The sequence below is a fragment of the Mobula birostris genome, chromosome 9, assembly GCF_030028105.1.
Source record: "Mobula birostris isolate sMobBir1 chromosome 9, sMobBir1.hap1, whole genome shotgun sequence".
In the NCBI taxonomy this organism is placed as follows: Eukaryota; Metazoa; Chordata; class Chondrichthyes; order Myliobatiformes; family Myliobatidae; genus Mobula; species Mobula birostris.
This window is the reverse complement of record NC_092378.1, coordinates 117,418,631-117,435,106: the sequence shown is the minus strand read 5'-3', so window position 1 is coordinate 117,435,106 and position 16,476 is coordinate 117,418,631. Positions and strand designations below refer to the sequence as shown.

General features: G+C 42.1%; 1 protein-coding gene across 8 annotated transcripts in view; it reads right to left on the bottom strand.

Moving 5' to 3' along the window:
* Positions 1–5,630, bottom strand: part of smurf1 (SMAD specific E3 ubiquitin protein ligase 1) — a 159,033-nt gene extending 153,403 nt beyond the window's left edge. For all 8 annotated transcript variants that reach the window (XM_072268676.1, XM_072268675.1, XM_072268677.1 and 5 more), the window contains exon 1: positions 5,417–5,630. In XM_072268676.1, the coding sequence (XP_072124777.1) occupies positions 5,417–5,471 (55 nt within the window). In that variant the 5' untranslated portion in view covers positions 5,472–5,630. The remainder of the gene's footprint in view (positions 1–5,416) is intronic.
* Positions 5,631–16,476: the final 10,846 nt, after the last annotated feature.

The window sequence follows — 16,476 nt, the reverse complement described above, 5'->3', positions numbered from 1 at the left end:
GTGGCCTTCTTGAAGTACTACCTAATGAAGATGTTCATAATGGTGGCAAGGATTGTGCTACGTTGGAACTGGCCCAATTTGAAACCCTTAGCAGTCTCTTGTGATTCTGTGCATTTGAGCCTTCATAACAGGCTAGAATACTACTAGTCAGAATGCTCTGCAGTACATTTTTGTATAAATTTGCAGGAGTCTTTGGTGACGTAGTAAATTTCCTCAAACACCTAACGAAGTAGAACCACAGGCATGCCTTTTTCGTGATTGCATATGTTGGGCCAAAAACAGATCCTCTGAGACATTAATACCCCAGGAACTTAAAGCTTAAGGAGGGAGTGAATTCAAAAGAGATGTGCGAGAAAAGTTGTGTTTTTAACAGTGGAAGGTGCCTGGAATGCATTGCCAGGTTTGGTGGTAGAGACAGATACAGCAGAAGTGTTTAACACACTTTTAGATTGGCACATGAATATGTAGAATGGAGGGATATGGTAGATGCCCAATTAGCTCAGCAAAACGTCATGTATTCTGTTCTATGTGTTGATCGTGAGCTCAGAATTATCCACCTCAATAGATGTTGTGTTTCATTACCCAAAAGTAAAATCCTGAAATTTTCCTCCTGAAACTGACATGAATATCACCATAAACACATGGGTTAAAGAAGAACGATCTACAATCTCCAACAGGTTCAGGACAATTAGGAAGGGGTCACATTTTGAAAACACACAAAAAATAATTAATGTACAAAATGATAGTCATTACATTTGCAAGCTATTTCCATCAAGATCTAGAAAACTTAAAAACAGTTCAAAACTATTAACAGTAACATGGGGGGCACAAAATTGAAAGATCCATTTCAAATTAATTAATACTTGAATGGTTTAAATTAACCTTTGCTAAGTATTTTTGGAAGGGCAATGTATCACACACTTTACTTGGAATACAAGATTTTTCTAACTCAGCCCAAATTATTTTGTTCGTATCATGAAGCTTGATAAAAGATGATAAACAAATATTACAATGTTTGATATTGTTGAAAGTCAATCCATTCAATTTTCAGTTATTTAAATTAAAATGTGAAATTCTACAGGAAAAATTCTACATTTGTAAAAATACTGTTGTCATAACACTCAGATTTTTGCCAACCTGAACAGTACACATGAAACAATGTCAAAAACCTTAACAAAATTGTAATATCTCACATAATACATACAATGTTAACTTCTAAATGTTTGGATATGTGACCAAGTTACAAAATAATTCAAGGAACTAAAACAAAATATCCCAGACAATTTGCACAAGACTTTTGACAAAAGGTAATAAGCACAAACAAGGAAGAGTCTATTTTCATAAGTAGCAATCCAGTAACAGGTACAGACTCACTGACCATATTTACTGTACTAGTTAGTCTATAGTCTGTTAGACTGCAAAAAGATGGCGAACTTTGTAATGCTACCAACTACATAAAAAAAATCAGCCACCATAAAACCCCAAGATACAGGAGCAGAATTAGGATACTCAGCCCATTGAGTCTGCTCCTCCATTCCATCATGACTGACTTATTATCTCTCTCAACCCCATTCTCCTGCCTTCTTCCTGTAACCTTTGATGCGCTAATATAGAACCTATTAACCTCCGCTTTAATTATACTCAATGACTTGAAATCCATAAACATTCATGGCAATAAATTACACATATTTAACTCCTCCTCATCTCTGTTACAAAAGGGACATCCCTCTATTCTGAGTCTGTGCTCTCTGGTCCGAGATTCTTCCATTGCACAAAACATTCTCTCGACATCCATTAAGCCTTTCAATAAGATCTCCTCTCATTCTTCTAAACTCCAGTGAGTGCAGGCCAAGAGCCATCAAGGCATCCTCAAACATTAACCCCTTAATCCCTGGAATAATTCTTCTGAACCTCTGCTGAACCTTCTCCAATGTCAGCACAGATTTTCTTTGTTAAGGGGCCCAAAACCATTCACAATCTTCCAAGTGTGGTCTAACCAACCCCTTATAATAAAAGGCATCCGTTAGTCTTGTGAGACCATGGATCTGCGCCTGGAAAGTCTTCACTCTCCAGGGCGCAGGCCTGGGCAAGGTTGTATGGAAGACCAGCAGATGCCCATGCTGCAAGTCTCCCCTCTCCACCACACCAATGTTGTCCAAGGGAAGGGCATTAGGACCCATACAGCTTGGCACCAGTGTCATCACAGAGCAATGTGTGATTAAGTGCCTTGCTCAAGGACACAACAAGTTCCCTCAGCTGGGGCTCCAACTCACGACCTTCAGGTCGCTAGTCCAATGTCTTAACCACTTGGCCACGTGCCCACAACACCTTATAAAGCCTCAACAGTCTACGCCTCGATTCTTTCTACCAAAGTGCATGCCTAGACTTCCCTACACCTTCCATCTACCACTTTTTTGTCCATTCTCCCAAACTGTCTAAATCCTTCTGCAGAGTCCCTATTTCCTCAACACTACCTGCCCCTGCACCCGAGTATCACCTGCAGACCCGGCCAAAAAGCCATCAACTCCATCCAAGTTATTGATGCAACATAAAAAGCAGTCCCAACACCAACTCCTCTGGAACAGAACTAGTCATCAGTTGCCAACCAGAATAGGCCTCTTTATTCCCACTCTTTGCTTTCTGCCAGTCAGCCAATCTTCTATCCATGCCAGTAGCTTTTTTGTATTACTATGGACTCTTGTTAAGCAGCCTCCTATGCAGCACAACATCTAATGACTTTGTCTTTTCTGCTTGATTTTCCCCCTCAATGCATTCCAACAGATTTATCAGGCAAGATTGTGGCCAAACTTCACAACTCCTCCCTTGGAGGGTCAGACACCCTGAGCCTGGACTTATTTCATAATTTACTGGCATAATTTACATATTACTATTTAACTACTTATTACCTACTTATTACTGTTTTCTATTACTATTTATTATTTCTATGACTATTTACTAATAGTAATATTACTATTACAATTTCTATTACTATTTATTATTTATGGTGCAACTGTAATGAAAACCAATTTCCCCCAGGATCAATGAAGTATGACTATGACTAAGAAAACCATGCTGACTTTGGCCTACTTTATCATCCGCCTCCAAATATCCTGAAACGTCACCCTTAACAATGAAGTCCAATATCTTCTCAACCTCTGAAGTCAGGCTAACTGGCCTATAGTTTCCCTTTCTTCTGCCTTCCTCCCTTCTTAAAGAGAGTGGAGTGACATCTGCAGTTTTCCAGTCCTCTGGAACCATTCCAGAACCTAGGTGATTCTTGAAAGATTACTACTAATGCCTCCACAATCTCTTCAGCTTCAACATTTCAGAACCCTTGGATGTAATCAATATGGTCCAGGTACCTATCTACCTTCAGACCTTTTAGCTTCCCAAGTACCTTCTCTTTAGTAGTAACAACTACACTCACTTCTGCTCCTTGACAATCTTGAATTTCTGCCATACTGTTAGTATTTTCCATAGTGAACAATCATGCAAATTACTTATTCAGTTTGTCCACCATTTCTTTGTCCCCAATTACTTCGCCAGCATTATTTTCCAATGGTCGGATATTCACTCATGCCTCTTTTACTCTTTAATCCATATATCTGGAAAAAACACTTCTTGTATCCTCTTATTACGAGGTAGCTTCCCTTCGTATTTTATCTTTTCTCTCCATATGATGTTCTAGTTGCCTTCTGTTGATTACTAAAAGCTTCCCAATCCTCTAACTTCCAACTAATTTTCCTACATTATATGCCCACTCTTTTCCTTTTATTCAGTCTGACTTCCCCTGACAGCTGTAGCTGCTTCACACTCCCTTTAGAATTACTTCATCTTTGGGATGTATCTATCCTGCACCTTCCAAATTGGCTCCAGAAACCCCAGCCATTGCTGTTCTGCCCTCATCCTTGATAGTGTCTTTTCTCTCTCTCTCTCTCTCTCATGCCTCTAATTCTCTTTACTACACCCAAATCTGACTTTAGCATCTTCTCAAATTACAGGGTGAATTCTATCACATTATGATCACTGCTTCATAACAATTTCTTTACCTTAAGCTCCCTAATCAAATCTAGGTCAGTACACAACACTGAATCTAGACTTGCCTTTCCCTAGTGGGCTCAACTACAAGCTGCTCTAAAAAGCCATATTGTAAGTATTCTACACATTTCCTCTTGGGATCCAGCACACACCGAATTTTCCCAATCTACTTGCATATTGAAATCTCCCATGACTATCCTAATATTGCCCTTTTTACATGCCTTTTCTATCTCCTGTTACAATTTACTGTATATCCCACATCCTGTTCAGAAGCCTGTAGGTAACTCCCATCGTCTTTTTACCCTTGCAGTTTCTTAACTCTACCCACAAGAATTCTACATCTTTGATCCAATGTCACCTCTTTTGAAGGATTTCATTTAATTTTTTTTAAACCAACACAGCCATTCCTCCTCCTCTGCCTGTCCTTTCAATACAAGGCATATCTTTGGATGTTAAGCTCCCAACTATAATCTTCTTTCAGCCATAACTGATACCCAGAACATCATACCTCCTAATCTCTGTGCTGCAAGATCAATTACCTTATTCTGTATACAGCATGTATTCACCTTCAGTCCTGTATTCATCACCCTTTGATTTTACCCTCGTGTTATATTTCAACTAATCCCACTGACTGCACATTTTTCCCATTCATTTGCTTGTCCTTCCTTAGTCTCACTACATAATACATCGAATTGTCCCATTATTCCAGTTCCCATTCCCCTGCTTAATAAGTTTAAACACTCGCCAATGGCTCTAGTAAACCCATCCACAAGGATATAGGGACCCCTTAGAACATTTCCACCACGGGAAAACTAATCCATGTAACATCTAATTCAATCACAATGAACTTATTTTCCTGTATCATTAGAATTTGTGTTGCATTCAGCACACACAAACAGAAACAATGAATTTAATTTGACAGCAATGAAATTGCCAAATTTAAAGTTATTTGGTCCGATAGATAGATATTATGCTCCAAGTCTCATTCTCCTGTTAATCATTACACTTGCAAGGATACAAAATTTCCCCAATCACAATACACTTTGTATGTAATTATGATAATCCTCCAGTGACATGGCCATTGCTCCATCAATGGCTGACTGTCTATCAGGAAACGGGCAGCACGCATGCGCGAGGAGCTCCAATGCTGGGCGGAGGGAGAAGCCGTCGCCAGCCGCCAAGCACCGCCGCCTCGAACCGGGGTGACTAACTGGCACTAAGCAAACAGAAACATGGGGGAGGGGGGTAAAACCGGTTTAGAAATACAGTTCTCTTTCCCGAATTCCATCTTTTGGATCCGACCAACCCACTTTTCGTCAGTGAATTCCCAAAGAATGAAAATTATCTCAGGAATTTTATTCAACTGAACTTCTTTTACCTGTCAGGCGGATTTTAATGCTTGACCCGTTCCGTCGAGCTCCGGGATTCGACATTACTTATAAAAATGCCCCTTTTTCACAGCGGGTTGGTTCTTTTCCGCACGCTATAGTTAAAAATATAAATATATTTCTTTAAGAAAAATAAAGAAGAAAGTCATCTATTAAAGCGGGGTGAACACGTCGGGACTAACAACACTCGCAGCGTTTGCACGAGATACAAATCACGGCTACTGCAACGCGCGCCCCCCCCCCTCCGACAAAGAGCCTCTCTGCGCCGTGACATCACGGCCCCGTACGTGCGCGGCCCCGCGGCGGAGCGAGCTTCGTTCATCTCCAGCGACCGCCCGAGTGTTGCTGGGGGGTTTAAAAACCCGAGGTCCTCATGCATTTGGACTAGCGTTCAATGTTTCTAGTGTTTCTTTCTATAATCCCGCATTATCCTATAGTTATAAAGATACGTTTTGGGGAATTTGCTGGAAACCACAACGTAAACTGAACGATCAACGCTATCACTTTACAACTACAGTTAACACTGGTTGCAATACGTCTCCTCTGGACAAGCAGACGAGGGGTTGCCATACAAGTGGCGTAAACAACCATGACAAAGGATGTCAATATCTCCAGTGGGGCAATTGGAGATTTCATCTCACGACAATCCATTGTCCTACTGATGGACTATAAAGAGGCAAGGAAATTTTGTATTTATACACATTTCAAACTTGGATCAGAAAATAGATTTACAGATGATATCAAAGTACAATTTTCATAATACAATCTTCATATCTGCAAACTTGGCAACAAAGCCATATATTCCATCTAATTCATTGATATACAACATAAAAAGAAACGGTTCTGACACCAACCCCTGCAGACCACCACTAGTCACTAGCAGCCAACCAGAAAAGATCCTTTTATGTCCACTGGCTGCCTCTCATCAGCCAAGGTTCCAATCATACCTGTAAATTTTCTGTAACGCCATGGGCTCTTAACTTGGTTAGCAGCCTCATGTGTGGCACCTTGTCAAAGCAGTTCTGAAAATCCAAACATACAACATCCACTACATTCCCATTATCTATCCTACATGTAATCTCCTCAAAGAATTCCAATGGGTTCATCAGGCAAGATTTTCCCTGAAGGAAACCATGCAGACTTTGTCCTGCCTGTCCTGTGTCACCAAGTACTCCATCCTTAACAATTGACTCCAACATTTTTCCAACAAATGAGGTCAGGCTATCTGGTCTATAACTTGCTTTCTGCTGCCTCCCTCCTTTCTTGAAGAGTGGAGCAACATTTGCAATTTTCCAGTACTCTGGCACCATGCCAGAGTCCAATGATTTTTGGAAGATCATTACTAATGCCTCCACAATCTCTACCGCTACCACTTTCAGAATCCTAGGCCGCAGTTCATCTGGCCTGAGTAACGTGGGTACACTTAGGTCTTGGTCTTTCAGGACCTTCTCCTTTGTAACTGCACTCACTTCTCCCTCATGCTCTTCAACATCTGGCACACTACTAGTGTCTTCTACAGTGAAGGCCGATGGAAAATACTCAGTTCATCTGCCAACTACTTGGCCCCCCCATTATTGTTGCACCGTCCTCATTTTCTAGCAGACCTATATCCACCTTTTTTTTTAAAACACACTTGAAGCAGCCTTTTAATATCCACTGATTGTTTACCAACTTTCTTTCATATTTCATCTTTTCCTTGCTAATGATTCTTTTAGTTGCTCTGTAGGGTTTTAAAAGCTTTCCAATCCTACGTCTTCCCACTAATTTTTGCTTTGTTGTATGCCCCCTCTTTTGCTTTAACATCAAATTTGACTTCCCTTGTCAGCCACAATTCTGTTATTTTGCCATTTGAGTCCTTCATTTTTGGAGTACATCTAACCTGCACCTTTCTCATTTCTCCTAGAAACCCACGCTATTGCAGTTCTGCTGTCATCCCTGCCAGCATCTCCTGTAACTCCTCTCATACCATTGTAACTTCCCTTACTCCACTGAAATACTGCTACATCAGACTTTACCTCCTCCCCATCAAATTTCAAGTTGAACTCAATCATATTGTGATCACTCCCTCCTAAGGGTTCTTTAACCTTAAACTCCCCAATCACCTCCGATTTAATACATAATACCCAATCCAGTACAGATGACCCTAGTAGGCTCAACGACAAACTGCTCTAAAAAGCCACCTCAGACATTCAACAAATTCACTCTTGGGATACATTTCCAACCTAGTTTTCCCCAATCAATATGCATGTTGAAATCTCCCATGACTATCAAAACATTGTCCTTTTTATACACCTGTTCTATTTCCTGTTGTGTTCCTATGGTCCATATCTTAGCTGCCGCTGGGAGGCTGGTTTATAACTGCCATCAGGGGTCCTTTCACCCTTACAGTTTCTTCACTTAACCCACAAGGATTCAACATTTTCTGATCCTGTGTCATATTTTTCTACTGATTTGATGCCATTTTTCACCAGCAGAGCCACACTACTTCCTCTGCTGACCTTCCTATCTTTCCGATGCAACATGTAAACTTGGACCTTCAGCTCCCAACTACAACCATCCTTCAGCCACAATTCAGTGATGGCCACATCATACCCAACTATTTGACAGTCCCATGGGAAGATAGCTTGGAGGAGGCCTTTGAAAGGAAGCTCTCCAAGTACGCAGGACTGGTCAGCAACTGTCAGCAGGCTGGATGGAGAGCGAGGTGTCTCCCAGTGGAGGTTGGTTGTAGGGGATTCATAGCCCGTTCTTTAGTTAGGGCCTTCAGCATTTTGGGCATCGAGGGAGAGAGGAGAGCCATCCGCAGTACCACCGATGCAGCAGAGAGGGCCTCAAGGTGGCTGTGGCTCAAAAGAGGGGAGCCATGGAGTCATAAGTAGCTAGCCATCTGGGCACAAGCTGGGGTCTGATCAGCCCCGGCTGGGTCACCTGGAGGAGGTTGTATGATGTTGAAAGACCCGAAACACCGGGAGATTCCAGGAACATCACTGAAGATGTGTCCAGAAGCATCAATAGATGTATGTACACAGTGTAAAAGTGCAACAAGATTATCCACCTTATTTCTTATACTTTGTGCATTGAGATACAACACTGAATACTGTATTTGCTGTCTTTTTTGATTCTGCATCCCAAATACACTGATACTCACCCTGCTGGCTGTAATTGTGTCCTATCAACTGCCTGCCCATCCTGTCAGTTTCACTGCATGCTATCTTTTTTAAAACCATCCATCCTATCCTGAGTCTCTTCACTCTGGTTTCCATTCCTCCCCCCCGCCCCACCAGATTAGTTCAAACCCTCCCCAACAGCTCTAACAAACCTACCTATGAGAATATTTGTTCCCCTTGGGTTCTGGTGCAACCCGGCACTTTTGAACAGATCATACCTCCCCCAGAAGAGACCCCAGTGATCCAATAACCTGAAGCCTTGTCCCCTGCACCAGCTTCTCAGCCACACATCAATTTATCAAATCATCCTGTTTCTTCCCTTACTGGTGCGTGGCACAGGTAGCAATCCAGAAATTACTACCCAGGAGATTCTGCTTCTCAGCTTTCTCCCTAGCTCTCCAAACTCTTTTCAAGACCTCTTGGCTTTTCCTTTCTATGTCAATGGTACCAATATGTACCAAGACACCTGGTTGCTCTCCCTCCCTCCCCCCTCCAGATTGCTGTGGACGCAGTCCGAGACATCCCTGACAGTGACACATGGGAGGCAATATACCATCCGGATGTCTGCTCCTCTCACTATTGAGTCCGCCATCAATACCGCTCCCCTCTTCTCACAAAGGGAAAATCTGCAGATGTTGGAAATCCAAGCAACACAAACAAAATGCTGGAAGAACTGGACAGGCCAGACAGCATCTATGGAAAAAAGCAGAGTCGGTGTTTTGTGCCGAAATCTTTCAGCAGCACTGGAGAGTAAAAGTTGGAGTAGATTTGAAAGGCGGGGTGAGGGGAGAGAGAAACACCAGGTGACAGGTGAAACTTGGAGGGGGAGGGATGAAGCAAGAGCTAGGAAGTTGATTAGTGAAAGAGACAAAAGGCCATGGAAGAAAGAAAAAAAACGTGGAGAGGAGCACCAGAGGGAGGTAATAATGAGAGGGAAAAGGGGATGGGAAATGCTGGTGGGGGGAGGAGAGAGAAAGAAAGCATTTCTAGAAGTTAGAAAAGTCAATGTTCATGCCATCAGGTTGGAGGCTACCCAAACAGAATATAAGCTATTATTCCTCCATCCTAAGTGCGGCCTCATCACGACAGTGGAGGACGCCATGGATGGACATATCAGAATGGGAATGGAAAGTGGAATTAAAATGGGTGACCACTGGGAGATCCCACTTGCTCTGGCAGAAAAAGACCCAATGGCATGAACTCTTCCCCCCCCCAATTCACCATTTCCCATCCCCTTTTCCCCCTCTCATGTTATCTCCTTGTCCACCCATCACATCCCTCTGGTGCTCCTCTTCTCCCTTTTCTTTCTTCCATGGCCTTCTGTCTCTTTCACCAATCAACTTCCTAGTGCCTTGCTTCATCCCTTCCCCTTCAAGTTTCACCTATCATCTGGCATTTCTCTGCCCTCCCCCCACAATCTTTCAAATCTACTCCCCAGCTTTTTTTCCTCCAGTCCTGTTGAAGGGTCTCAGCCCAAAAAACATCAACTGCTTTTCCCCCCATAGATGCTGCCTAGCTTGTTGAGTTCCTCCAGCATTTTGTGTGTTGTTCACTCTTTCCCTTCTGCACCACAGGCCTATGCTCAATGTCAGTAACCTGGTCTCTGTGGCATTCCCCTGGAAGGTCATCCCCTACAACAGTATCCAAAGTTTACAAAGACACTACATGCTGCACTGAATATTTCCCACATTTTCTGTTTTAGCCTTAGGACATCAGTACAAGGTACATGCTGGGTAGTGCCCTTGTCTCAAGTATCAGTGTTTTACCAACCATCCCTAGACCAAATTAATGGTCATTAATAATTATATCAAGTTCAGTTTCATTCACGATTCCTCAGCAAATGAAGCCAAGTTTAGTTTAGTGATCCTGGGTTTAGTGATGAATAATATTGTAACAGGTGACAGGCCAAAGTCATCTCCAACAAAAGCTAAATCACCTGATCTTGACAGCCAATGTCATTACCATTGCTAACCCCACTACCCTCTAAGGTCACTTGACAGATTTACAGTTATGTAGCGAAAAAAAAAAAAAAGGCCCTGATATGTTGCTGAGCAATATGTTTATCCAAGTTAATCCAACTGGTCTATCTATAACTCTAAACCATTGCTTTCCATGTACCTATGCAGGTATTTTAAATGCAATGTTGTAACTGTACCTGCCTCTGCCATCTACTTCATTTCTTGTCATTCAAGCATACAAATGTATACAGGTAAGTGAAACATCATTTCCCTGGGGCCCAGGTGCAAAACAGTATATACAGTATAGTCACACAGCACATATGTTCATAAAATATTGACACCAGTCCGAGTGGCATGACATGAAGATTAGCAGGTTGACCTCAAGTGTTAGGTTTATGTAAGGCACTATTTCTGCCACTATTGTAATAAAACAAGCAGTCTTGTAAATATGTAAAGCAGCAACAAAACATGAAATGACCAGTGCAGGATGAGAATGGAACTAAGTTGGGGGCTGGGGTGGGGTGGAGAGGGGGTCAAGGTCAGCAGAGCATTCAGGCATGGTGTACATGTGTGCTGAGTGGCAGCAAGGTAATAAGTCTCACAGATTGGAGGAAAAAGCTGCTACCCATCTGACAATTCTGATTTTTATGCTGTGGTACCTTCTGCCTGAAGGCAAATTAAAGAGACTGTGGGAAGGATGGAAGGCCTCTTTGACAACGCTGAAGGTACTGTGTATGCAGTGCTTCTGATACACAGGATGTCCTGAATTTTGGGTGGGGGTGTCGAGAAGAGACACCGATAACTTTCTCATCACTCCTCATTATCTTCTATTCACCCACCACCTTGGAGAAAATTTTCCCTTCAGATTCCTTTAAAGTTTTCTTCTTTCACCTTAATGCAATGCCCTTCAGATTTAGATGACACTAACTTGGGAAAACTGAGCAGTTCAACCATCTAAGACACACTACCAGAAGTGCAGTGAAATACTGTTCTTTCAACAGCGCCACACCAAGGTTGTGCGCTTAGCCCATTGCTTTGCTCCCTCTACACACGATTGTGCCTAGGCACAGCTCGAACACCATCTCTAAAATTCACCAATGGCACCACTACTGCTGGGGAACAAAAAAACTGGAGATAACAAGGCAGAAGCAGGGGCAAAACAGATCTGCAAGGGTTGTGAGTTCAGGCAGCTCTATCATGGGCACAAGCCTCCCTAGCATTGAGTCATCTTTAAAAGGTGGAGCCTCACAAAAGCAGCATCCATCTTTAAGGACCATCACCACCCAGGACATGCTCCATTCTCATTCTCGTTACTAGCAACAGGGAGCAGCAGCCTGAAGAACCAAAGTCATTTTTTTTTAAATAAAGGAATGGCTTCTTTCCCTCTGCCATCAGATTTCTGAACAGTTAACTGCCTCACAATTCCTCTTTTGTACTATTTTATTGTAACCAAGTATCTTTTTGTTGTGCCCTACACTTCTGCCACAAAACCAATTTCACAACATATATCAGTGATAATAAACTTTATTCTGATTAGGAAGGAGTACAACAGAAGTCAAGCAGTTTAACACCATTAAGGAAAAGTCTGCTTAATTGGCACCCTCATCCACCACATGAATAAATTTACTCATCGCATTTCCTTTCAATTCACGAAACCTGTAGTAGACATAAACCACAAAATGCATCAAGATGATTTGCCTAGACTAATCCAATGGAACCTCCAAAACCTGTAGACTCTTCCACCGCTGCATCAGGATCCCTTCAAATCACATGTCATTGGGTAAATCCTGGAACTGTCAGCCCAACAGCATTGGGGAATATCCTCTTCAAGACTTCCTGCTATCAATGGCCAATAAACACTGCTCTTTGCCAGTATTAATAAAATCCTGAAAATAACTAGTAAGCATAGTTGTAAATCTACAAAACATGCCAACCAATCTAGGGACAAAATACCTTAGCCAGATTTGTGAAGGACAGATATTGTGTATTTTTGGTTGTTGGCTCAGTGATAAATATTGACCAGGATATGGGAAAAGGCAGTGATTGAATATTTCCAAGGGATTTTTTCTTTTTAATATAAACATCTAAATAGAAGGATAGACAGGAGCTCAGTATGATGTCTCATCCATAAAGCATGCCTAAAAAAAATTGATACCAAGAAAGCATATGGTGCAAATTCACCAAGTCCCAGCAGATAATGAGCATTCATTATTGTATGTATTATACATGAGCAGAGCTACACTATTAGGCCCATTGAATCTGCTCTGCCATTTGACTTATTTTCCCTCTCAACCTTATTCCCTGCCTTCCCCCTGTAATCTTTGACACCCTTACTAATCAAGAACCTGTCAACTTTCACTTTGAATATACCCAATGAGTTGACTTCCTCAGCCATCTGAAAATGAATTCCACAGGTTCACCACTCTTGCTAAAGGAATTCCTCCTCACCTCTGCTCTGAAGTGATGTCCTTGTATTGAGGCTGTGCCCTCTGGTCCTAGACTCCCATTATAGCAACCATCCTCTCCAGGCCTTCCAATATTCAATAGGTTTCAATAAGATCCCTCTCGTTCTTCTAAGCTCCAGTGAGTACAGGCTCAGGGCAATCTAATGCTTATATATCAACACTTTCATTACTAGGATTGTACTTGTAAACCTTCCCTGGACCTTTTCCAATTTCAGCCCAACCTTTCCTAAAGATGACACCCAAGACTGCTATTACTTCAAATGTGGTCTGACCAATCCTTATAAAGTCTTAGCATTTTGCCCTTGCTCTTATTTTCTAGACCTCTCAATGCATGCCGATACTGCATTTGCCTTCCTTACTACTAACTCAACCTGCAAGTTAACATTCAGGGAATCCTGCATCAGGACTTCCAAGTCCCTTTGCACCTCCAAATTCTGAATTTGCTCTTAGAAAATGACCTACACCTTTATTTCTTCTACCAAGATACATAATCATGTACTTCCCCACACCATATTCCATCTACCCTTCTTTGCCCATTCTCCCAATGGTTCCTCAACTGCTCCTTGCTTCAACTGAACCTGCCTCTCCACCCTATTTGTATTGTCAGTAAACTTGGCCACAAAGCCATTAATTCTGTCATCCAGATCCTCAACATATTATGTGAAAAGTAGTGGTCTCAACATCAGTCCCTGCTGAACACCACTAGTCACCAGCAACCAACCAAAGACCCCCTTTATTTCCACTCTGCCTTCTGCCAGTCAGCCAATATTCTATCCATGCTACAAACAAGAGAAGGTCTGCAGATGATAGAAATCCGAGCAACACACAAAATGCTGGAGGAACTCAGCAGGTCAGGCAGTATCTATGGAGAAAAAGTACAATAACATTTTGGGCTGAAACCCAAGTATGTTCATGCCATCAGGTTGGAGGCACAACACCTTGTATTCCGTTTGGGTAGCCTCCAACCTGCTGACATGAACATAGATTTCCCAAACTTCCAGTAATGCCTCCAACCCCGCCCCCTTTTCACCATTTCCCATTCGCTTGTACCTCTCTCACGTTACCCCCTGCCCAACCCTCACCTTCCTCTGGTGCTCCTCCCCTCTTTTCTTCTTTCTTCCATGGCCTTCTTTTTCACCAATCAACTTCCTAGCTCTTTGCTTCATCCCTTCCCCTGCAAATTTCACCCATTGCCTGGACTTTCTCTCTCCCATCCCCCACCTTACAAATCTACTCATTTTTCCCCTCCAGTCCTGCCAAAGGGTTTCAGCCTGAAACATTGACTGTACTTTTCCCATAGCAGGTCAGGCAGCATCTAAGTTCCCCAGCATTTTGTGTGTGTTCTATCCATGCTAGTTTCCTTTTTGTAATACCATTGGCTCCCATCTTTTTTTAGCTGGTCAAAGGCCTTTTGAAAATCCAAATAAACATCATCCACCGACTTTCCTTTGTCTATCCTGCCTGTTATTTCCTCAAAGTTCTAACTGATTGGTCTGGCAAGATTCCCCTTAAGGAAACTATGCTGATTTTATTTTATCATGTACCTTCAAGTACCCCAAACCTCATCTTTTAAAATGGACTCCAACATGTTTCCAACCAGTGAGGTTAGGCTAACTGGCCCACAATTTCCTTTCTTCTGCCTTCCTCCCTTCTTAAAGAGTGGAATGACATTTACAATTTTCTATTCCTCAGGAAACATTCAAAAAATCTAGCAATTCATTACTAATGCCTCCACAATATCTTCAGTTACCTTTTTCAAAGGCCTGGAGTGTAGTCTGTCTGGTCCAGGTGACTTGTTTACTTTTAAAGATCAGCTTCCCAAGCAAATTCTTTTAGTTGTAGTGACTACACTCACTTCTGTCCAGTGACTTTCAAATTTCTGGTACGCTGCTGTCTTCCAGTGAAGACTGATGTGAAATACTTCAGTTCATCATCTTCATTCTACATTAGTACCCCTGCAGTGTTATTTTCCAGTGATCTGATTCCTTTACCTTAAGCTCTTAATCAAATCTTGTTCATCGCACAACACCTAATCCAGAATTGCCTTTTCTCCAGTGGGCTCAACCACAAGCTGCACTGAAAAACCATCTCATAGGCATTCTACAAATTCCTTCTATTGGGATCCAGTACCCATCAGATTTTCCCTAGTCTACCTGCATATTGAAATACCCCCATACCTATTATAGAAAAAGCATGTAAAAAGCTGATGCTCTCTTGTAATTTGTACCCTACATTCTGACTACTATTCAGAAGCTGTGTAATATTCCTTTCAGGATCATTTAATCCTTGCTGTTTATTAACTCTACCCACAAGAATGCTACATCTTCTAATCCTGTCACTTCTTTCTAAACATTTGATTCCATTTTTGAACCAACAGAGCCATCTCAAACTCTGATCACCTCCCTGTCTTTTTGATAGGATTTGGATCCTTTGATAAGCTCCCACAAGTGATCTTCTTCCTACCAGGATTCAGCTGTGCCCACATTATACCTGCCAATTTCTAGCAGCAATACAAGCTCATCTACCTTATTTTGTATACTGTTTGCATTCAAATACACTCCATCCTGTATTCACCACCCTTCAGTTTTGTCTTCATGTTGCCTGAAGTTAATTCTTATCCCTTCTAAAAACTTCATTGTATTCTTCTCTCTAGAGGCTAACATCCCCTGCACCCTTCTTCCATTTTACTTTATGCACACTTTTCCAAGCTGTTGAACCCACTCCCAATTTAAAATCTTAGTTATGGGATTTGCTAGGAACCAGTCCCATCAGAACACTCCCTCATTCCCCAGTACTAGCCCCACAAGTTCAAACCCACTTCTCCCACACAATTCTTTGAGCCACACATTTAAACTGATCTTATTAACCCTATCCCAATTTGTAGGAGGTGCAGGTAACAATCAAGAAATGACCTTTAGAACTGCATTTCAATTACTTCCTCAGCTGCAGCTACTTGTTCTTCCTACATAGTTGGTACCCACATGGACAATAACTCCATCTTTCCCTTCCCACTCAAATTCCTTATGTCAAATAACATATCCCAGCCCTAGAAGCCAATCTTCAAGACACTTGATCTTTGCAACACAGAACTGTCTATTCTCCAGCTCCCCCCCCAAACTATACTATCCCAATTGCAGCTGATCTCTTTTCTCCCAACTCTTGAATGGCTCCCTCAACCACAGTTCTGTTGCTCATCCTTCCTACAGCTCAGGAAGAATCTCAGATCTTTTGGGCCAACTTAAGGGTTGAGGCTTCCCCAGCTCAACCTCCGATTCCCTTACCTGCCTCACTTGCAGTTACACTCTTGTCCCTGACCACAGACTGAATTTGTAGTTAATAGTAGTAACAGGTTTGCATAGGCTAAAGTTCTGAAAGTGAAATACTGAAGCCTATATCCAAGACCAAGTTCAAACTACTCGGCTATTTGACAGTAGCTAGGTTGTGGTGTGGATCAAACTTG